The 21,821-nt window shown below is 47.8% G+C and overlaps 1 protein-coding gene and 1 long non-coding RNA gene across 5 annotated transcripts in view; one reads left to right on the top strand and one right to left on the bottom strand.

Moving 5' to 3' along the window:
- Positions 1-19,120, top strand: part of ARID1A (AT-rich interaction domain 1A) — a 69,024-nt gene extending 49,904 nt beyond the window's left edge. For 2 of the 4 annotated variants that reach the window (XM_075522214.1, XM_075522213.1), the window contains 15 exons: positions 249-338; positions 1,068-1,235; positions 1,845-2,160; positions 3,433-3,578; positions 3,666-3,775; positions 6,250-6,459; positions 7,041-7,248; positions 11,115-11,247; positions 11,602-11,774; positions 11,960-12,110; positions 12,260-12,391; positions 12,502-12,598; positions 14,078-14,951; positions 15,243-15,373; positions 16,199-19,119. In XM_075522214.1, coding sequence (XP_075378329.1) covers positions 249-338; positions 1,068-1,235; positions 1,845-2,160; positions 3,433-3,578; positions 3,666-3,775; positions 6,250-6,459; positions 7,041-7,248; positions 11,115-11,247; positions 11,602-11,774; positions 11,960-12,110; positions 12,260-12,391; positions 12,502-12,598; positions 14,078-14,951; positions 15,243-15,373; positions 16,199-17,923 — 4,664 coding nt within the window. In that variant the 3' untranslated portion in view covers positions 17,924-19,119. Of the gene's footprint in view, positions 1-248; positions 339-1,067; positions 1,236-1,844; positions 2,161-3,432; positions 3,579-3,665; positions 3,776-6,249; positions 6,460-7,040; positions 7,249-11,114; positions 11,248-11,601; positions 11,775-11,959; positions 12,111-12,259; positions 12,392-12,501; positions 12,599-14,077; positions 14,952-15,242; positions 15,374-16,198 lie in introns of all 4 variants that reach the window. The other 2 variants (XM_075522215.1, XM_075522212.1) reach the window with 2 other exon arrangements.
- A 36-nt stretch (positions 19,121-19,156) lies between these two features.
- Positions 19,157-21,400, bottom strand: LOC142419335 (uncharacterized). The gene is made up of 3 exons (XR_012778539.1): positions 20,589-21,400; positions 20,401-20,488; positions 19,157-19,667 (listed from the first exon to the last, which is right to left on the bottom strand). It is a non-coding gene; the product is annotated as an uncharacterized LOC142419335 (long non-coding RNA).
- Positions 21,401-21,821: the final 421 nt, after the last annotated feature.

Consider the following 21,821-nt stretch of genomic DNA (forward strand, 5'->3'; position numbering starts at 1 on the left):
TGTGATCTCATTTGTTGGCTTTAAAATGTCTGTAACTTTTAAAGGATGCAGTAAGATGGGTGGGATGGCTGGTAAACCAGCAGTGTCATTTTGCTGGTTTAATGTGACTGATCTTGCTCTTGTTTTTCTTCACTGTGGCTAACATACCCTTCTCAAGTTATTTGTAGTTCTGGTATTTAATACTCTTGCATCCTGGGTTTTGTGGTGTGCAGTTTTTGTGATTAACTATGCTCCTTTTTGTGGTGTAGGCAATCAGATGCCACCCCGACCGCCCAGTGGCCAGTCGGACAGTATCATGCATCCTTCCATGAACCAGTCAAGCATAGCGCAAGATCGAGGTGTGTGGCATGAGCTAAAAGGTTTAGTTGTATGGATCTGTTTGTAAAGCTAGATGTGTAACTGAAAACTACCTGGCCTGATGACATGGATTCTATGTTGAGATAGCATTTAAGAGCTGCCCCAGGTTTATAAGCTGCAAGTGTTTAGGCACCTTGCAGTAAATTCAACTGTTGCTGGTCGTTTGGCCTCTTAATGTTCCATCCAAGGTAGTAGTTTGGCTTGTAAGATGTTTTCTCTGGCTTTTGAAACACTTTTCTGTAAATGTTGCTTGTCCAAGGTCGGTGACCTTAAGCTTCAAAGTGAGGGGTGCTCGCAACAATATTGCATGCCTTTTCCCCTGAAGAGAATAAGGTTCGTGTGGGGGGAAACGCATGTGAAATTTCAGCTGTCCTGGCTGAAGGTATATAGTTGTCACCCTGAGAAAACAAACAAGCAAACAAAAAACAACAAGAAGAAGAAGTCCCTAGGATTTGCAGAGTTGTACTGTCTACTCCTGTGACACTAAGTTGTTTTTTTTTTTCCTGGTTAAAACAGGAAATTGGATCTGTTATCTTAGTAGATAACACTGGCTCCTTAATAGCAACCACTGTAAAATCTGTCTAGGCTGTTGCTGAAAGGATTTTGTTAGTCGGTCCCAGAGGCTGCTGTTACCTAAGAACATGTGTGTCCGGTGGCACCTCTGGATACTTCGCACTAATAATTGTCCGCTCTGCTCGCTGGGTGACCAGGTTACATGCAGAGGAACCCTCAGATGCCCCAGTACAGCTCACCCCAGCCCGGCTCAGCCTTATCTCCCCGTCAGTCTTCTGGAGGACAGATGCATGCTGGAATGGGGCCATACCAGCAGAACTCCATGGGAAGCTACGGACCCCAGGGCGGGCAGTACGGACCTCAAGGTGAGGCACTGTCAGCTCCTCAAGGTGGGAACTGAGCTCAGCAAATACAAAAGGCCTCTCTCTATTGTAACATCTTGTCTCTGATAAACTGTTTTTATTTGTCCCCTCTTAATGTGTGGGTGATACAAAACAGCGTGCTCCTTATGAGCGGGCAGGAGCTTTGCTTTGTTCATGTTGAGATTGATGAAATATGTTGCTTTCAGGGCTAGTTGGATCCTTCCTCCTCGTTTAAAAAGATGTAGGTCATGCATTCAGTGTAATAGAGAAGAAGGGCCAGTTCTCTTTGTCGAGGAAGAAAATTGAGTGCTGTATGTTTTGGAAAGGGTTAAGTGACTTTCTTATATCCTGTCCTGGACCATTTAGCTCACTCTGCTCGGTTGAGGCTTGGGAGGGTTTCAGGCAGCTTTTGAATCGATGTTGTTACTTGGCTATGTCAAAACACATTTTATGTGGCTTATATCCAAGTACTTTGACTTTTTGTTGAGGTGTTAACACTCCCCCTCATCTCTGTTAGTGATATTTAAATATTTGCTGATAGAAGATTTTTATGGTGATTCATAAACTAACTAGTTGAATGATGTTGTCTTCCCCTCTTTTTTATCTCCTTAGGAGGTTATCCCAGGCAGCCAAACTACAATGCTATGTCCAATGCCAACTACCCCAGTCCAGGAATGGGAGGAAGCATGAACCCCATGGGAGCAGGGAGCCAGATGCATGGGCAGACTGGTGTGCCACCATACAGCGGGCTTCCTCCAGGGAGGATGAGCCATGCAGCCATGGGGAACAGACCTTATGGACCTAACATGGCGAATATGCCGCCTCAGGTGGGGACAGGGATGTGCCCCCCACCAGGCGGCATGAATCGCAAAGCACAAGAAGCGGCTGCTGCCGCCATGCACGCTGCTGCCAACTCCATCCAGAACAGGTAAGGAATGAGATTTCCCCTGGTCTCTGAAGTCCCTTCCCTATGTCGCATCTAGGTTTCAGAGCTCTGGATGGAATAACCCAAAGTTGGGGTAATACTGAATGTACGCTTCCTTGAAGGTTTGCCCTTCTTGGAGACTTTTTCATCAGTCTTAAGTGTTAAAAAGGAAGAGCATAAAGCTTGGACAAGCAGTGTGTTGGAATGCATCGTTAATGACGTGCCTAGGGAATTTTTAATATTCATAGGTGAAATCTGTTTAACTCTGAGATCCCTTCAGTTGTTTTCACTTTCTGGTTGTCTTTGTTACATGAGTGACTTAAAAGACGCTGCGTGTGTGGTAAAGCCCATAAATCTAGCAGACAGCCATCCAGCTGCATTTGTCTGAACCAAGGCATTACTTGTCCAGTGTAATGAACTTCTTCCTTTTAGGGCCTTGATGAGCAGCTGTGGGAAAGGGAGCTGGAATTCAGCACTGAACTTTGCAACTATTTTCTGTGGTGTTTTTTTTTACTGCGCATTTCAGAGTAGGTGTATGTGGCCTACCAGAATGCCTTGCAAGCCCTGAACTTGCTTATAAATTGGGTTCCCCCAGTAAAGCCGTTAGATATATTTGTTGTCTGACTGGGCATTGTGCTCTTTATCCTGACTTTAGGGTTGCTTCTGCGATCTACTGTCTGATGTTACCTATGACTGCCAAGAGGTCAAGTTTCCAAACGCCAATAAAGGCATCAAAGCCTGTCCCTTTGAGTAACGAGTTTGAGCGACAGTTTTGTGTGTGAGGTTTTCCGATACATGTGAAATAATGTAGCTTGTATGGGTAACAAAAAGGAAAGAAATAAAGAAAAATCATTAAATGTGGCTGGAGCACTACAGCGTTCATCTATACAAATAATGTATTCTCACTTAAATGCACAGGGCTGCAGTCTTTGCAGATCTGTTCTTCCCTGTAAAAGCAACTTAACGACTGAAAGGAAGTTCAGTTTAGGGATGTAGTAGAAAAAGATTAAGGGTGAAAATGTTCAGAACTGAAGTCCCTCTTTCAAAATGGTTTACATCCCCTTTTCTTTTGGAAATGAGACTTGGGCTCTAGGGTAGCTAAGCTTTAAAAGAGCACCTGATCTGTGGTCTTTTGCTGGAAAAGTGAGCTGGAGAAAAGCCACTTCTCCGCTTCCTTTGTAGAAGGCTTGTTTTAGCAAACCTGCTTCCTTAGAAGACAAGATCTTAATGCTTAGTATTTGGAGTAAGCGCCTGTTTCTTCCTTGCCTTCTCCAGGCCTCCTGGTTATCCCAACATGAATCAAGGGGGAATGATGGGCACTGGACCTCCTTATGGACAGGGAATTAACAGTATGGCTGGCATGATAAACCCCCAGGGCCCACCCTATCCGATGGGTGGGAATATGGCTAACAACTCTGCAGGTAAGCCAGTGCCGACTGTTAGGCATTTCATTGATTTTTATTGTACTGGATTGAAAATCAGTGTTAAAGATTCTTTTAACTTCCTAGGGATGGCAGCAAGCCCTGAAATGATGGGTCTTGGGGATGTCAAATTAACACCTGCAACTAAAATGAACAATAAGGCAGATGGGACGCCAAAAGCGGAATCCAAGTCAAAGGTAAAATGTTTTGGGTTTTGTTTTGAATGACTCCCATCCTCTTCAGCATCCAGGGAAATAAAACCATTGCATGTTAACTTGGATTGAACAGTGCATCTATCTAGTAGCAAGTGTGGTTCCTGAGAGAAACCTAATTTGATTCATAGTTCTTAGCCTCAACAGACTTCTCATTAGCATGGTCGTCCTTGTAGTATGTGATCTGACTGCTACTTGTGACCGTGCTTCTGACTCAAGAGTGTGGCGAGTCAGTGGGATATCCTCTTTTGGGATGTGTTATGTTTTGGAGCATAATTAAAGAAGTAAGTGTCTCAAAACATGTGTGTTTTAGAGTAGGCTCTGGCTATATTTGCAATAAACCCCTAAATACCCGCATATGTTAATAACGGTATTCTTGAGGAGCCTGAACTCTGCCATCCCCTACAGAGACCCACTAGCCCTCAGCAAGGCCAGGAAAGGGACTTTTCTATCAGAATTCACGTCCTCCCCTGTTTATGACTCACAAGTTCAAGCCTCTATCTAGAATTTCTAACAGATGCCTGGCACACCTTATTTATACGTTCTCGTTTCAATTGTGGGCTAGTCTTGCCTCTGTTAACTGGGGAGAAGGTACCTGACCAGATGCACCTTTTGGGTCAGCTCTATCCGAGTCCCCAGATCCCCAGAATAGCTAATTAGACTGCTGTGTGAATCAGAAGTGTAAAGGTAAACACCATGTAGTTGAAGTGCTGGGTGTAAGGAGATTCAACATGAATTACGCTTGATGTGTCCAGCCCTGGCTGTGCTTGAACTGTGCCAGTGGTTCCAAGAGGTTCTTCGGGATTTATCAGGAAAATTCAAACAATTGAGGGTTTTACTTCTGGGATTCATAAAGTGTTCGGAAATGAAGGGGAGCATGTCGCAGTCCTTTGGGAGTAATAAATTTCACTTGCAAAACAATTTAGTATTAGGAATTATCACCTGCCACAGTGAAACTGCCAAAAGAAGTGTAAACAAACCTGAGTTTGTTTCTGGTGTAGGCTTGGAGCTACTCAGTTATCACCTCTCAGCTGGGAGGTGGTATACTAAAGTGTTACAGTTGTTTCACAAACAAACCTCTTACTAATCCTGTATTAAAGCCAGAAGAGGGAGGCAAACAAGTTCTTCAGGGAGTGTTTTTCTTTGCATTACTGCTACCAGTTTCAAAAGAACCACCAAAAAAGCAGTTTCTGAGCCCGTAGTCTCCTCTTTTGCTACTTGAAGGAAAATAAATGCTCTGCAAGCTTGATACCTGTACCACCAGAAGTCTGCAAGAGGAATCAGAAGATCTCTTGCTTCTGCTCATGTGTTCTGGCATCTGCCTTTCTATTTATGACGAACAAGGACTTGAATGCTCTTGGGCTAGGAGATGCCAGGAGCTACAAATAAGCATTGTTCTGGCCTCCTGGCCTGCGCTGTTCAAGGATTATCTCATGTGCTAATGAATACACTCACTCTTGGGTGTAGGGGTTCATCTAGAACATCATCAGATTTGAAGTTCAATTCTACTTTGGAAGTTCATTTCTAAGTAAGCGTTTGGAATGCCAAAACCATTTCTGCCTTTACTCCAAGTGTATGTGATCCAAGTGGTGAAAGGCAAAATAACGTGCTTATGCACTACATCGAAAGACTTGGGGGAAGCAAGGCAAGATGCAGGACCACAGGTTTTACCTCTAAATAGACGCTCGGACGATTCAGTGAATCGGATGTGTAGGAACTAGTGTGTGATACTCATACTTCATAACTGTAAACTTGTATTCCAAATTCCTGTGATACCTTTCCGTATCAGTCTTCCTGGATCCTGATACGCCAGCGATAGCAAACCAATGTGGGAGCTTACGTCATGTCTGGGTAGCAGGAGATTTCTGCGCTTCTGTCAGTGAATAGGCAAGGGTGGAGAGGTGGTCTTTGTGGGGGACCCCTCGCACGCTTTTGTCAGACAGGTGCCTCTCATCTTTATTTTTCTTTGAGGCGTGTTTATTTTTATTCCTTTGCAGTGTTTAGTGTCAGTTTAACCTGGCATCTACCACTTGGGTAAGAGAAGAGACTAACCAGAGGGCAGTATTCACCCTGGCAGAGTGCAGTAGCCTTGGGGAATCTCATTTGTAGTTGAATTAGATGTTTTCTCATATATTTAGCAAACGAGCCCACAAAGGCTGTCTCAAAGAGATGGCTCTCTGCAAAGTCTCCTTGAGGTTTGTTTGGTTTCTGTAGCATTCCTGAAACCTTTCACTTTTTAAAAATACATAATTCCCTGAGTAGCGGCTGGTTTTGTGATACCTTTGTCGAATAACACTTGCCTGACGTTGATCCGAGACAAGCATAGGTCTAATATAAAGCTGTTCTCAATATAACAGCAGAACTTTGAACTCTTATCTGATTGCTTTTTTAAAACCATCTCGGATGTGAACTAGCTGCTTTTGTGCTGCTCAGTCCTGATATCTCTTTCCTTCTCCTAGAAGTCCAGTTCCTCTACTACAACCAATGAGAAGATCACCAAACTCTATGAGCTGGGTGGTGAGCCTGAGAGGAAGATCTGGGTAGATCGTTACCTGGCCTTTACTGAAGAGAAGGCCATGGGCATGACAAATCTCCCAGCGGTAGGCAGGAAACCCTTGGACCTTTACCGGCTCTACATCTCAGTGAAGGAGATTGGAGGATTGACTCAGGTGAGTGTCCAGCAGCCAGTGTGGTGACTGGGTGTTTGTATTCAGAGCTGCCCACTGTCTGGCAGTCACAAGTCAATGGGCAACACAATTCAAAGTTAGATTCATAGCTAGATGTAAGCCATGACTTTCCATTTATCTGTGTTTCTTTTCTTTTTATTTATTTTTTTTTTACTATATTTATATACCCCAAATAATACTTATAAAACCCAGCATCCTTTAAGTGAGCCAAATGTCTGCTCTCCCGTTGTCTGGTTGAGAACAGTCGGTGGTGAGATTCAATTCAAGTGCTTTTTTTCCCTGCTTTGTCCAGTGCAAAGATTGGTGACGCTGTCTTTGTCTTTGCATCTGGCTGTCAGCTGGCCTCATGGCTAATTTGACTTGCAGTCTGTCCCTGTTCGAGAAGTTTTCTCTAGGTGAGGAAGAGAGTTCACTAGTTTTTGGTTTGGAACACAACTGTATCTGCTCTGCTTAGCCCTTAGAGCATCCTTTGTTTTAACTGGGAAGCGTGGATTTCTTCCCAGAAAATTTCTTGGAGGAGTAGCTGGGATTTTGAGTTTAGAGCCTCTTGTTTGGTTGTGCAGGTCAACAAAAACAAGAAATGGCGCGAGTTAGCCACAAATCTCAATGTGGGCACGTCCAGCAGTGCAGCTAGCTCTTTGAAGAAGCAGTACATCCAGTGTCTCTATGCCTTTGAGTGCAAGATTGAGCGAGGTGAAGACCCCCCTCCAGATATCTTTGCAGCTGCCGATTCAAAGAAGTCTCAGACTAAGATACAGCCTCCATCTCCAGGTGAGTTTAGACACCTGTTTAAGGTGTGGAATGAATGTTTGAACCAGAGGATCTCTGGCGTTGCACACCCGACTCCACGTGCCGTGGGCCAGACCAATTCCAAACTTCACAAAGCCCTCATATCTGTTTCTAATTAGATGTTCTCTGGTTGTGTAGATTAAATATTTTTGTAACGAGGGAGTGAATAATAGTGGGAATAAGTCAAGCCTCTTGGGATAGTTCAGTTTTTGTGTGTCCCACCTCTGTACTAAGTTTAAGAAAAGGGAAAACATAACAATACATACGTACGTATACACACGCACCTCTGTGCTTACCAGTACTTCACTGCCTTATGAGAATCTGGTGGAGAGAGAAGTCCGGAGTTATCCCTTCAAGGCGATCTCTGCGTGTTCTAACAGCAGCCCTTGTTGGTACTGCTTAGCTTTGGGAACTTGCTAGAAAAGTTGTGCTTGTTTTGACTATGCAAGTGCTACCTTCTGGGAGTAAATGCTTGACATGGGTGTGCACTCATCTTCCTCATGAAGTAAGTACTCCTTTCTGTCTTCAGCAGAAGGCAGTGAGGGCTTTCTGAGGCTTTGTGCCCAGAGAGCTTCATAAGCGTTTTACAAGTTGGATGCTCTAGAATTCAAGCCCTTGAAAATGAACTTCTACTGTTGTTTCAAATTTGATGGGGTGCTCCAGTTTCTGAACATTTAAGCATAGTGTTCAATTCAGAGGGGGGAAAAAAAAAAAAAAGGAGAAAACGTCCAGGCTAGCAGTGCATGCTGTACTCTTTAGTCTTTGGAAAGTCTGATCGTTTCTGTCTCATTTACGTTGAGTTCATTGCTTGAATTGCTGCTGAACTTGCCAACCCGTTAAGCTTTGGTGTTCCAGTTTGTCTTATAAGTAAAACGTTCAGATGCTTTTTCTGGTCAGGAGCCTGTTCATGTAGGTGAAATAAAAACTTTGTCTGCTTTGAAGTTCTTGTAATGTTTGCAAAAAATGCCTTTTTGGTTCTGAAACCTGGCATCATCTTTGTCTAGCTCCTGAGGAGTGGAATAATGAACCCTTTTTTGATTGTACTGCAGTTGTGTTTCAGCCCTGCTAAGCCCTTGATCGACAGTGTGCTTGTCCGAATATTCTGTTGGCAACTACATTTATCTATCCTCTCAGTTACAGAGTGTTGGGTTTTTTTAAGAACTAAATCATGGCTGTTCACTAGTCAGGAAACCTGTCCCAATGTAGCTTCAGCCTTAGTGTATTCTGCAAGATAAAGCAACTTCTGTGTCATTAGACTAAACTTCTGTCTAAAGTGGTGCCTGAGTTCCGCTTAAGCTAGACCACAAATCCATCCCCACTTTCTTTCCAAAACCTTTTTCTTGTTCCCCATGAGATACTAGGCAGTGGAACAAAGATGTTAAGAGCATTTGGAGTTTATTTGGAGAGGGCTGAGACTTTTAGGAAGCCACTTTAAACTTCTTGTAGCACTACGTGCCTGTCAGAATGGATTAGATGGTGCATCGATTCTTATTTTGTTTGAGCTGATATGATGGTATGTGGAGGTCGTGAGTCTGCCTTCTGGGCTGCGGTACAGGTGATCTCTTGCTTCAGCCCATCAGCAGTAGCAATTTGCAGGGCTGCTATCCCAAACTCTGCACGTTTGTGCGGCTCTGTTGACTTAGTCCACAGGTTTGATTCCTGCTGTGAGAGGGCTGTGCTGTATTTCCTATTTAAACTGTTCTCTCCGCTTGTCTTTAGTCCAGACTCCTGCAACTAGGAATATGCAGAGGCAGCACTGAAGCGTGGTTGCTCTGATCCTTTAAGCTGTATCACTCGGCATGTTCATGCTCCTCTTTTCGCTTCCCTTTTCCTCCTCTCTCTTGCTCCCCTGGATCGGCAGGAACCGAGGGTGTAGGACACAACACAAATTGCTTTCTCAACCTCAGCTCCAGACTTAAGAGCCTTAGAGGAGCACTGAGTCCCAGTGGGCACTACTGCTCCAGGGGGTTGCTGAGGCCCTGCTGAAGCAGCATCCTCCAGACTTGCACACGCAGAGGCCTGTTTCCCAGCAAGTCACCCTTACTGGGAATAACTTCCCTGTTTGCAAACCAATTGGACAACAATGGGGCATTTTGAAGTCCCATCGTTTGGATGAAGGGCTCTGTCATCCCACACAGACACGCATGCTTCGCTCTCCTTGCAGACTTTGTAACCTGTTGGCATTGGCTTATGCTTCATTTCAGCCTGTTCTGTCAAATGAACTTCTGCATAACTTTGTGAATGATGAGGATCGCACTGCATGATTCTCCGTTAACCACTTTTTGAGGCTGCAGAGCATCTAAAGGCCTTGCAGGACAATCATCTAGGTAGAGTTCTTGGTGCTGGAGCTGTTTTCCATGCAGTGTGCGTTCATAACTCTCAAAAACCAAAAGCGTTTACGGAAGGGCCTTGGCTGGAGTGGACTGGCTATTACCTCGTGGGCACTCGGCACGGGTTTCCTGCAAACCTTCTTGGGTTCCTGGCTCGCAAACTGCAGTGTGTCCCTGGGGAGGCGTAATCAGTCTGCCGTTGGGTTTTAATTCCCAGAGCATGGAACTGGCCTGGCTCCAACTGTGTGTAAATTTGTGAGTGGGAGGGACGGCAGGGGGTGGGGACAAACACCAAATGGCAGCGACGCAGGGAATGTCTCGAGGCCTCTTCCTGCCGATGCCAGCATTACAAACGGAGACGAGCGGCAAATTCCTGGGGGAAGTGAGTGGAGCTGAACCGCTGCTGACAGGGGAAGGAGAACGGCGGGGAGGGCCCATGAATGAAACTCCCCGCTGAGCTTGCCTCTGCCCTTCCTTCTCCCGAGACCTCCCCGGGCTGGGAGGGAGCCGCTGAGAAGAGGACAGGGTGCCAGGAAGGTGGGGTGTAAACAAACATGCCCTGGACGTGACCTCGGCGGATTTTAATGAATAGCTGAAATGACTCATCAACCAGCAGGGCTGAAGCTGAGGGATATCGGGTGCTGGGGATGGTAACTAATGGAAACATTAATTAAGAGTTCAGCTCTTGCCAGCTGCGAGGAGCATATGAACCTGAGAGCTGACACTGTCACAGCAATCCAGGGGCAGAGGAGAGCTCCTGGAGCTGACAGCACAGCTGGATTACACATGATGGCCTGGGATTCTTGACGAAAGCTTACTGTAGTGTAAAGCAACCCGTACAGAGCCAGGGAACTTGCTGGACGGGTTTTGTTGTTCAGTGAAAGATCCGGCATCTCCGGCATTCCCTGTTCCAGGAATCCTTGGGAGTGGTGCTTGAATTAACCTGCATGAATTAACCCCGCTCGAAGGGCAGAGCGTCTCCTCCTCAAGACAGAGGAGCCTTGTTCAGAATGACTTGGTGACTTCAGCTGACGTCCTGGAGTTTCCATCACTAGAAGGATCGTGAGGCTTCCAGGAGAGGGCTCAAACCCACCTTCTTTCTGGGTAGAAAGACAATGAGAAGGTGATGGGTCAGTGGTTGTCACTTGGCAAGAAGCACCGTATTCCATGCTGCATGGTGCACTGTAGAGCATCAGCCTTCGAAGCTAGATAGCCTGGGCAACCTGACACAGTGCCACAGTGGTGGCACGGTGCGTAAAAGGGAATGTGGTTAAGAATGAAGGCATGATGAAAACAAACACGTCCTCTCAGCTTTACGTTACTGTACATGGTTCTTCTGGGAAGTCTGGCCCAGTATGTCCTTGCAGCGTTGAGCTCCTTGTACTTTTTTGGCCATGTTTCATCTGTGTCTTTCTTGAAGGACTCTTTGCTCTCTGTTCTTGAGGCTGATGTTCTGGGAGTTTCTGGGTTGCATCTGTAGGGTGCAAAGCTGCTCACGCCAGGTTTCTGTTCTTGCAGCGGGTTCAGGCTCAATGCAGGGTCCTCAGACGCCTCAGTCCACCAGCAGCTCCATGGCAGAAGGAGGAGACCTGAAGCCACCAACTCCAGCATCTACGCCACACAGTCAGATGCCCCCTTTGCCAGGCATCAGGTATGAAACCATTGCACCCTCTTCCACTATGCTGGATGCAGTGTGACTGTGAGGTTGCTTCTGGGTCACTACCACAGATGGCTGTTTTGGTGGGGCTCCATGGCTTTGCTCCTTTGCTAATGGCTCACAGCAACGTTGTTGACTCTGCATCTGTGTGTGAATAATCATTGCTTTTGGGACTGGGGTTGAGGACAGTATTGTAGCAGGGCAGTTCTTCATGCCTCTGTTGGAGGAGCCACGACTGTGGTCCTTTTAGGGGATGGCAACACCTGAGAGGGAACATGTGGGGAAAAGTATCCTGAGGAGCATTGTGGACCTCTATAATCCTGTGTTTGTTGGGTTTTTTTGAATCAGGAGTAACTCAGTGGGCCTTCAGGATGCCTTTGCAGATGGTAGTGATCCCACGTTCCAGAAGCGGAACTCCATGACTCCAAATCCAGGGTACCAGCCCAGCATGAATACCTCCGACATGATGGGTCGCATGTCTTACGAGCCAAATAAAGATCCTTACAGCAGTATGAGGAAAGGTGAGGAAGTCCTTGTGTGCTCCTCTCCCTTTTCTCCTTGAGTGCTAATCCCTGTGTCTGGCTGTACGCTGCAATGTGCTGTAGGAGACCTTCTGCTTGCCCCTCTTTCCCAGAAGACGGGACATCTCTTTCTAAGGCAGAGATAGAGATAGACGTGTTTATTGGTTCTTCTTTCAATATTGCAGCTCCAGGAAGCGATCCCTTCATGTCCTCAGGGCAGGGCCCCAACAGTGGTATGGGTGACCCTTACAATCGTGCTGCAGGTCCAGGGATGGGTAACATGGCCATGGGACAGCGGCAACACTATTCCTACGGAGGTCCTTACGACAGAGTGAGGTGAGTACTTGAAACTTGAATTTGCTTGACTCATGTGAAATGATTACTTTCTCGTCACTACTGTGACTTTTCTGATCATCTTTTTCCGTTTGAGGAGCAAGGGTGAATTTAAGTGGACGTGTGGGGTTTTTGTGTTTGCTTCCATGTAGGACGGAGCCCAGCATGGGACCTGAGGGCAACTTAGCAACCGGAACTCCGCAGCCAAACATCATGCCTTCCACCCCTGAATCGGGGATGTACTCTCCCAGCCGCTACCCGCAGCAGCAGCAGCAGCAGCAAAGGTCTGTGCGGGGTGTTGCCACAAACGGCTCTTCCCAGTTAGAGAGCTCTGAGACTGTGAAAGTGAAGCATGCATCTGATCAGACAAGTAACGCATCTGTTTCTTCTCCAGACATGATTCCTATGGCAATCAATTCTCCACTCAAGGCACATCCTCGGGCAGCCCCTTCCCAAGCCAGCAAACTACCATGTATCAACAGCAACAGCAGGTAAGTTATCAGAAAGTTTCTGATTCGTTCGACTGAGAGACAGAAGAGTTTTATCTGTGAAATTTGTGGAAAGGGGAGGATGAAAACTCTTTGGGCGATGTGTTTGCTTTATGAATGCGTAGGATTAAGTACCTTATACAGGAGGCTGCTTTTTTCCCCCCAGTTTCCAGATAGTTTAAATAAGTGTTAATTAGCGTTTCCAGTGTTGTGTTAGCAAAACAATGTTCTGAGAACGGAGGTTGTGTAGTTTGCAGATGTGCGTGCTCTGGTCAGGCAGCAGGAGATCAGGAAGCTTTATGGAGCTTCTCTGCCCCTCTGGAACTTTCTGAATCCCATCATGTTTCTGTAAGACTTTTGGTCCAAGTGATCAGATGAGTTTGGAGTAAGTCCTTGATTGTTCTGGGGAGCTGTTTCAGGTGGATCGTTCTGCACAACCCAGGGCTTTTTTTTGTCTTTGCCTTACTGAGCCTGCAGACAAAGGCTTCAGACCTGCCTCCACTGCTCCACTGCCTCCTACATGTTGTTCTTAAAAACATCAGGTTTGTTTCAGGACAGAGTTTCAGAGTTTGAATGAACATACATCTCTTTCCATAAGCCTTATATATGACTTGCTCTTTGTATCAGTGCCAAGACCCATAATGTTTTCCTGATAATTTTGAGTCCTCTGGTTTAGGAGAGTATAGACAGGGCACTTGCTGAGCTGTGCTAAGAATAATTCCAACTGCTCTGCAGTTTGGCTCTGCAACCAGAGCCATGGGGCTCTGAGCCAAGAGTTCGAGTTACTCTGGTACTTGTCATCTTTGAAGCCCTAGAGCTCCATCTGAAGCCAGTCGTGACCGTGGAGCTTCTGAGTAGACTGTATAGCAGCTAGAGCATAGACCCTTAGAGGCAAGAGAGATCTTGGATTTTAATTTTGTCTCAGCAATTGACTGTTTTCTTTATTTGCACTTAAAAGAAGAAGGGGAGAGAGTAGTTCTTGCTCCTTTCAGTGATGTATTTTGAAGTCTACAGGAAAGGAAGAAGCAGGAAGTACAACAGTTTTTAACGCAGCTTGTTTGATGCTTCAGCAAAAACCTGTTTTCTGGGAAATATAAGAGAAATAGGGTCTGGTAAAATTCCTGGATGTGAAAGGAAACGAGTACCTGTGCCCAGTCTGGTTTGTGGTGAATATATAGTAGAGCGGAGTCTTTTCTACAGGAAAGTCCTTTCTGTGGGCAGATTTCTGCCCCCAAGGCATCCTTGTAGAATCCACAAGGAAACTACCCAGCCAGCCGCAAGGAATTGGTCTTGGCTTGTGAAACTGAAAGCCTGATCCAACTTCATGTTGGGTATGGCTGACAATGAGACGAATCTTGCCCTCTTACAGGCCATGCCGTGGGGCATATCCTCTGGCTCTGAGTAGCTCTACCCGCTGAGGTTTGGGTTGCTTGTTTCTAAGTAGATAATCTCATGTTGTCGATGCTTTTATTTTCCCTGTAGAATTACAAGCGACCGATGGATGGCAGCTACGGCCCGCCTGCTAAGCGACACGAAGGGGAGATGTACAACGTACCGTACAGCGCCGGGCAGGGGCAGACGCAGCAGCAGCTGCCTCCAGCACAGACCCAGCAACCGAGCCAGCAGCAAACTGCACAGCCGTCTCCACAGCAGGACTTGTATAACCAGTACGGGAGTACATACCCTGCTGCTGACCGCCGATCTGCCGGAGGGCCACAGAACCAGTTCCCATTCCAATTTGGCAGAGACAGGGTCTCGGCTCCCCCAGGCTCCAATGCTCAGCAAAACATGCCTCCTCAGATGATGGGTGGTCCCATACAGTCTACTCCAGAGGGCCCGCAGCAAGGTGCCATGTGGCAAGGGCGCAACGAAATAGGGTACAGCTATCCGAATCGGCAGAGCACTGGCTCTGCACCCCAGGGGCCTGCTTATCACGGAGTGACTCGAACAGATGAAATTCTGCATTCAGACCAGAGGGTCAACCATGAGGGACCATGGCCTTCCCACGGGAACCGGCAACCTCCTTATGGCCCCTCTGCCCCCGTGCCCCCGATGACTAGGCCCCCCCAGTCTAACTACCAGACCCCCCCTAGCATGCAGAATCACATTCCTCAGGTATCCAGCCCAGCACCTCTGCCCAGACCTCTGGAGAATCGCACTTCTCCTAGTAAATCTCCATTCCTGCACTCGGGGATGAAAATGCAGAAGGCAGGACCGCCAGTCCCTGCCTCGCATATAACACCAGCAGCTGTACAGCCTCCCATGATCCGACGAGACATCACCTTCCCTCCGGGATCAGTAGAAGCTACGCAACCTGTGTTGAAGCAGAGGAGGCGGCTGACAGCAAAAGATATTGGTAAGAGGAAACTCCTGCTTTTCTGCTTGTGCCTGTCGAGGGGATGGGTGCTGCTGTTACCCTTTGGTACAGTACTGCCGAGTGGAAGGGCTCTACTGGCTTTGAAAGAGTTTTATTTTCATGGGTTATTTGTGTTTTCAGACATCATTTTGGCATTGTCTGCGGAGAGATTGCTGGTACATACAGTCTGTACATCATCTTAAACAGGCTCTGCTCTTCACGGGTCCAAAAAGCAGTATCAAGTATCTCCTTTTTGTTTTTAAACTCCAGTATCATGTGTTTATGTTACAGGAACTCCTGAAGCCTGGAGAGTGATGATGTCTCTGAAGTCTGGGCTGCTAGCTGAAAGTACGTGGGCCTTAGATACCATAAACATCCTGCTCTATGATGACAACAGCATAATGACCTTCAACCTCAGCCAGGTGGGTGCAGATGCTCTCTGATGCAGGTCTTTGAAGTGCTAATTTTGTAGGGTTTTCTGTCAGTGAGATAGCACCAAGCAGCTCGTGCCCTTGTAGGGCCAGACTCCCAGACGTCCCTGTACCTGCGGAGCACGCCAGGTCTGAAGAGGGCACGGGGTCTGGGTAGCTGTGCACTGGTTACTCGCTGGCCCGTGTAATTTATATGTTTGTTGGCGTGCAAGCGTGCGTTCTCCTCTCTGGTGAGATGTGTTGCCTCTGTAACAGAGGAAGTGAAAAACGGTGGGGAAGCCGTCATGGACTTTGCAGCGAGAGTGCTACGAAAGGCTGGAGGCTGCTTGCGTTTTCGGGAGTTGATGGTGTTCGTTCGCCTCTGGCTCTGTCTCTCCCCCGGGACGGTGCGCAGTGGGGCTGGAGGGCCAGCCTTCCTCAGTTAGTCGCCACGTGCCTCCGTGGCTGTCGTAAAAACCGCTTGGCAATACTGTAAAGGCTGTTTTGCTTAGTGCTGCCCTTCACCTCCCTGTGTATTAACCAGAGGGGAGATACAACCAAGAGCATGTGTGTTTGCGCAGGTATGTGTGTGTGGAGGGGGGGCGGCTTGGATACCGCCAGTATCTGGTTTTGCCTTTGTTCCTTTTCTCAGAGGATGGAAAGCTCTCTTTTGCGAACAGTTTCTTGCCAGCATGAAAAGAACCCATGAATTAACAGCACTGCTTAAATTCTTAGCCTTTTATGCCCTGCTTTCCCAGTTGCTCGTGTTGGCCTAAGCTGTTTTCTGATCACTGTTCCCTTCCTTCCTTCCCCTCCTGTTTTTCTCCTCCCTCGTAGCTGCCAGGCTTGCTGGAACTCTTGGTGGAGTATTTCCGGCGCTGCCTGATCGAGATCTTTGGAATCCTGAAGGAATACGAGGTGGGAGACCCAGGGCAAAGAACACTATTAGATCCTGAAAGGTTCTGCAAATCTTCAGCTTCCTCTCATGAAGAAGGGGAGGAGGATGATGAACCGCGGAGCCTGAACTGTGAGGAGGAAGAAGAGGATGAGGAAGAGGAGGAGGCTGCGTTTTCGAGCAAGGACAAAGCACCTCTAGAGAGCAGCGAGGAAAAACTAGTTAGTAAATTTGACAAGCTTCCAGTCAAGGTCGTGCAGAAAAACGACCCGTTTGTGGTAGATTATTCAGACAAGCTGGGGCGAGTGCAGGAGTTCGAAAGCGGACTGCTGCACTGGCGGATTGGCGGCGGAGATACCACCGAGCACATTCAGACCCACTTTGAGAGCAAGACGGAGCTACCTTTGACTCATAAACGAGCTTCCTGCAACTCTGTCTTGAGGAAACGTTCAGCAGCTGAGAGCAATCCGAGCACTAGGGAAGGAGAGACTCCTCCATCCGACAGCTCCTCGGAGAAGAGGATAACTGCCACCATGGACGACATGCTTTCGGCACGTCCGGGCTCCCTGGCAGGGGAGGAGGAAGAGGTCAAAGCTTTGGAAACGGCGAAGGAAAGCAGCAAGTTTCCCTTTGGCATTAGTCCAGCTCAGAGCCACAGAAATATAAAAATTCTGGAGGACGAACCTCACAGTAAAGACGAGACACCCCTCTGCACCCTCCTGGACTGGCAGGACTCTCTGGCGAAGCGCTGCATCTGTGTCTCTAACATCATCAGGAGTTTATCGTTTGTGCCGGGCAATGACTTTGAAATGTCTAAACATCCCGGGCTGCTGCTGATTCTAGGGAAACTGATTCTCTTACACCACAAGCATCCGGAACGCAAACAGGCACCCCTGACCTATGAGAAAGAGGAGGAGCAGGACCAAGGGGTGAGCTGCAACAAGGTGGAGTGGTGGTGGGACTGCTTGGAGATGCTGCGTGAAAATACACTGGTCACGTTGGCCAACATTTCTGGCCAGCTGGACCTCTCCCCTTACCCAGAAAGCATCTGTTTGCCTGTCCTGGATGGACTCCTCCACTGGGCAGTATGTCCATCAGCAGAGGCCCAGGATCCCTTTCCAACACTGGGACCCAATGCGGTCCTCTCCCCTCAGAGACTGGTTTTGGAAACACTCAGCAAACTCAGCATCCAGGACAACAATGTGGATTTGATTCTTGCAACTCCCCCCTTCAGTCGCTTGGAGAAGCTGTACAGCACCATGGTGCGGTTCCTTAGTGACAGAAAGAACCCGGTGTGTCGAGAGATGGCTGTGGTACTACTGGCCAACTTGGCACAGGGGGACAGCCTGGCAGCAAGAGCGATTGCTGTGCAGAAGGGCAGCATTGGCAACTTGCTGGGCTTCTTGGAGGACAGCCTGGCCGCCACGCAGTTCCAGCAGAGCCAGGCCGGCTTGATGCACATGCAGAACCCGCCCTTTGAGTCGACGAGCGTGGACATGATGCGCCGAGCTGCTCGGGCGCTGCTCGCCCTGGCCAAGGTGGACGAGAACCACTCGGAGTTCACGTTATACGAGTCGCGGCTGTTGGACATCTCCGTGTCGCCTTTGATGAACTCTTTGGTTTCACAAGTTATTTGTGATGTACTGTTTTTAATTGGCCAGTCATGACAGCTGTGGGATCCGAGACCCTGTGTGCGTGTGCGTGAGTGGAGAACTTAGAAACTGACTGTTGCCCTTTATTTATGCAAAACCACCTCAGAATCCACTGTCTGCCCTGCGCTGTCCTGCTTCTCCCTTGGGGAAAGATGTCCCCCTTCCCTCTCCCCTTCCCCTGCCCTTCAAATTTGTCCTGAATCCCTTATTAAAGGAGACAAAGTTCTGTCTACATAGAAGACTTTTTTTTATTTTAACCAAAGTTACTGTCGTTTACAGTGAGTTTGGGGAAAACGACTTGCCGTGTTATCACATTGACAGGCACCACTTTCATAACTGTTTTTAATGGTAAACTCTGAAGGACAAAAGTGACTGCTGAACTCTGTGTGGTTTATCGTTGTACATTCACAATCTTGCAGGAACCAAGAAGTTACCAGTTGTGAACAGACCTTGTCCAAGGGAGGCCTGTGCAGTAGCGTGTAGAACTTCATGTACTGTACACCTTAAACTGTAAACATACTGTAATAATGTCTCACATGGAAAAAAAAAAAAAACGCTGGATCAGCAGCAAGCTGTAGTTTTTAAAAATGTTTTTAGTTAATGTTGAGGAGAAAAAAAGGCTTTTCCCCCAAAGTATCATGTGTGAACCTACAACACCCTGACCTCTTTCTCTCTTCCTCCTTGATTGTATGAATAACCCTGAGATCACCTCTTAGAACTGGTTTTAACCTTTAGCTGCAGCCTGAATGCTGCCACGTGTGTATATATATATGACGTTGTACATTGCACATACCCTAAGATTCCTTGCAGTTTTGTCCCCCTCTCCCTACCCCTTTATAGTATGACGAGTTAACGAGTTGATGACCTGCAAAAGCGAGACACAATTATTTAATCTCTTGCCAGACATCCCTCCCTGGAGGATGCTGTACAGGTCTCTGTGTATAAAGTCATTGCTGTCTCAGCAGCCAATCAACTTATAGTTTATTTTTCCTGTTTTTGTTTTCTTTCTAATCGAGGTGTGAAAAAGTTCTAGGTTCAGTTGAAGTTCCTGATGAAGAAACACAATTGAGATTTTTCAGTGATGAATTCTGCATATTTGTATTTCAGACGATGTAGCTAAAAACTTGATGTAAATTCCTCCCTTTTTTCCTTTTTTGGCTTAATGAATATCATTTATTCAGTATGAAATCTTTATACTATATGTTCCACGTGTTAAGAATAAATGTACATTAAATCTTGGTAAGATGTTTGTAAGGGTTTTTTTTATTAGCAGAATGGGGAGGTAACTTCAGTGCTGTCAGGTCTTGTAGCTGCGATGTTGTAGGTCAGCTCCTTCTTACCAGGCGGCACAGAGACCTCAGAGGTGCTGTGCGTTACAGCAGTGTCTGGATGACAGAGTCCTGTCTTGCTCTGGAGACCCGCATGCCGTGTGGTCTGGCTTTGCTTTCTCTGGCTTCTTTCAGCGACGGAGTTTTGGCTTAGTGCTGCTTAGGCTCGGGTAGGAGTGGATTTGCAGTGTGAGGTGACGCTACAGCAGAGAGACACGTAGTTCACAGGGTGAAAAAGTCTGTTGCTCGGAAGGGAGGCGGTTCCCGTTCAGCTCTGTAAAATGGAAAATTTTCATTCCCCTCGCATTTTTCACATTTTCTTGGAACTGCGGTGTGGACTCTGACTTCCTTCAGAGGATGAGGTTTTCCAGCGGACAGAGCTCTGATGCCCTTCAGCAAACGGCCAAAGTTCAGGCTCTTCATATGAAAACCTGCACGTTTTCATGGGTTAGTAAATGGTTATTTTATTTAGCCTGAAGCTTTATCCTCAAATGATAATAGAAGCAGGCTAGCTAGAACTGCACTGAGCTCGTTTAAGCAAAAGAGCTAGTTAAAGAGAAAGGAGAAGCTTTTTTAAAGGCAAATGCATTTTTTGTTGAAGAAATCACCTTGTTTTATCCCCCTAGTCCTCTCCTAGGAAGCTCTCCGTTCCCAGAGCCCTCCCTTAGCTACATTCCTTAAACTTCAGATTCCTGGGAGTAATTGTGCCAGAATCAAACGGACTCTTTTCTGAGAAGTCTGTTTATCAGCAGGAATTGCGGGAGCTCTTTGCCTAGCAGAAGGAGACTCCTTAAAATGGATTTCTGAAGAGACGGGAATGGTGCTGGGCTTCCTTGGCTTTAAAAAATGCTGAATGGAAACCAAGTTCTGAGATAAGAATTCTGCTGGACTTTGCCGTTCTACGACAATGTTGTTGATTTTAAACCAACCTCTCTGATAATTCAGTTCTGTATTCCAGGAGCTTTGTTTAATCAGATTAAATTAATGTAAAAAATGTACTTCTTTTTCTAAACAGAAAGGACCTCAGCAGCAAGGTTGAAGAAGGTAACGTTGAGCAGCTTTTGTACAGCCTCTGTGCTCATGTTATAGTGAATTTAATCATAAGTGAATGCTACATTTGGGAGGGAAAGAATAGTCACAAGTGGTACTAACTACCCATTTTACCAGTATTTATACAACCAGTTGATCCGAGGGGAGTGATTCCGCTCCCCCAGCGCTTGCAAGCAGGCAGACACATACACCTCTCGCGCTTCTAAAATGGTTAAAAGAAAAATAGCAGAGATGAGAAATTAGTAAAATGAGAACAAGGGGTGTTCACAGTTTGTAATTAGGGACTATTTTGAGAGCCACACCTGATCTCAAACTCAACTTGGCTGCCCGGAATGCAAATCCTCGATGCTTTGACCTGATTTGTACCCAAAGCTTTCCATTTCTGCAGGCATTCCTTAAAACGCCTCTCTTTGACCCCGACCGCTCCGCCGCTTCCCGTTTTTACCAGCAAGGGAGAAAACTTGGGTTCTTCCCAAGCCAGAGCCCTGTTTAAAAGCACTCAGGGTTTTCCCTTAAAGACTCCGTTGGCAATGATGATTTCTCTTTCGTTCCTGCACTAGATACGGTCAGGCCCATACCACGGCGCGTCGGGTTTAAGCAGAAAGACTTGCTGCTCTCCGCCATGCCGGCACCCGGCGTACCGGGAGCGAGACCTGCCGGCGTGCCGCCACGGGCTTGCGATGTGGTTAAGCGTAGCGTGAGCCTGGTTAGGGTGAAAGCAAAATCTGATGCCTCTTGTCATCACGTGGACGAGATCTTGAGGGAAACCTGCCCACCCTCTTGTAGTAGTAAGTAATTAATATAATAACATACCCTTATTACCAGGCTATTGTTATGTGATGTTACTTAATGTGTTTTGGCAAGAGACCTGTTTAAGTCGTGCCCTTGCTGCAGCCGCCGTGCGGCTTCGGTTGAGGTTTGCGTTGGTGCATTTCCAGGAGCAACACCTCGCTCTGGGCGAGGGCTGCCGGCTGCCGATGCCTCGTGCGGAGGAGGGCAGCTCCCGCTGCCCGCTCCACCCCGAGCCGCGGCCGGGCCCGACTCGTCCCGGCCGGCCCGGGCTGGCCGCGGCTGACCCGCGGAACCCGGGCCGGGCCGGGGGCTTGGGGCGGGGGCGGGCTGGAAGGCTGCGGCTGGCGGCCGGGCGTGGGGCGCTGGGGGCAGCCCAGGGCGGGAGACGGGCGCTGGGGCAGCGCCATGGCCCGGGCCTGCGCCCTCCTCTGCCGGCGGCCCCTCCGCGGAGGAAGGGGGTTTGACCCTGGGGAGCCTCTCCCCTCCCGCGGGCGCTGCGCGGGAGCACCCCAGTTTTTTTCTTTTTTGAACAAAACCGCTCAGTTTGACCCTCCCTGACCTCGTGACGAGGCAGGGGAAGGCTGGGGGCCGCCCCGTGGCCGGCATGGAGCGAGGTGCCCCCGGCGCGGCCGACCACAAGCGCCTGTTCCCCTCGGCGGGGGGGGGGGGGGGGTCCCGCCGGCCGGCCCGAGCGGCCGGGAGGGCCCGGGGGAAGGGGCCGGGCTGCCCGTGGCGGAGGCCAT

This window comes from Mycteria americana, chromosome 21, assembly GCF_035582795.1.
Source record: "Mycteria americana isolate JAX WOST 10 ecotype Jacksonville Zoo and Gardens chromosome 21, USCA_MyAme_1.0, whole genome shotgun sequence".
Lineage (NCBI taxonomy): Eukaryota > Metazoa > Chordata > Aves > Ciconiiformes > Ciconiidae > Mycteria > Mycteria americana.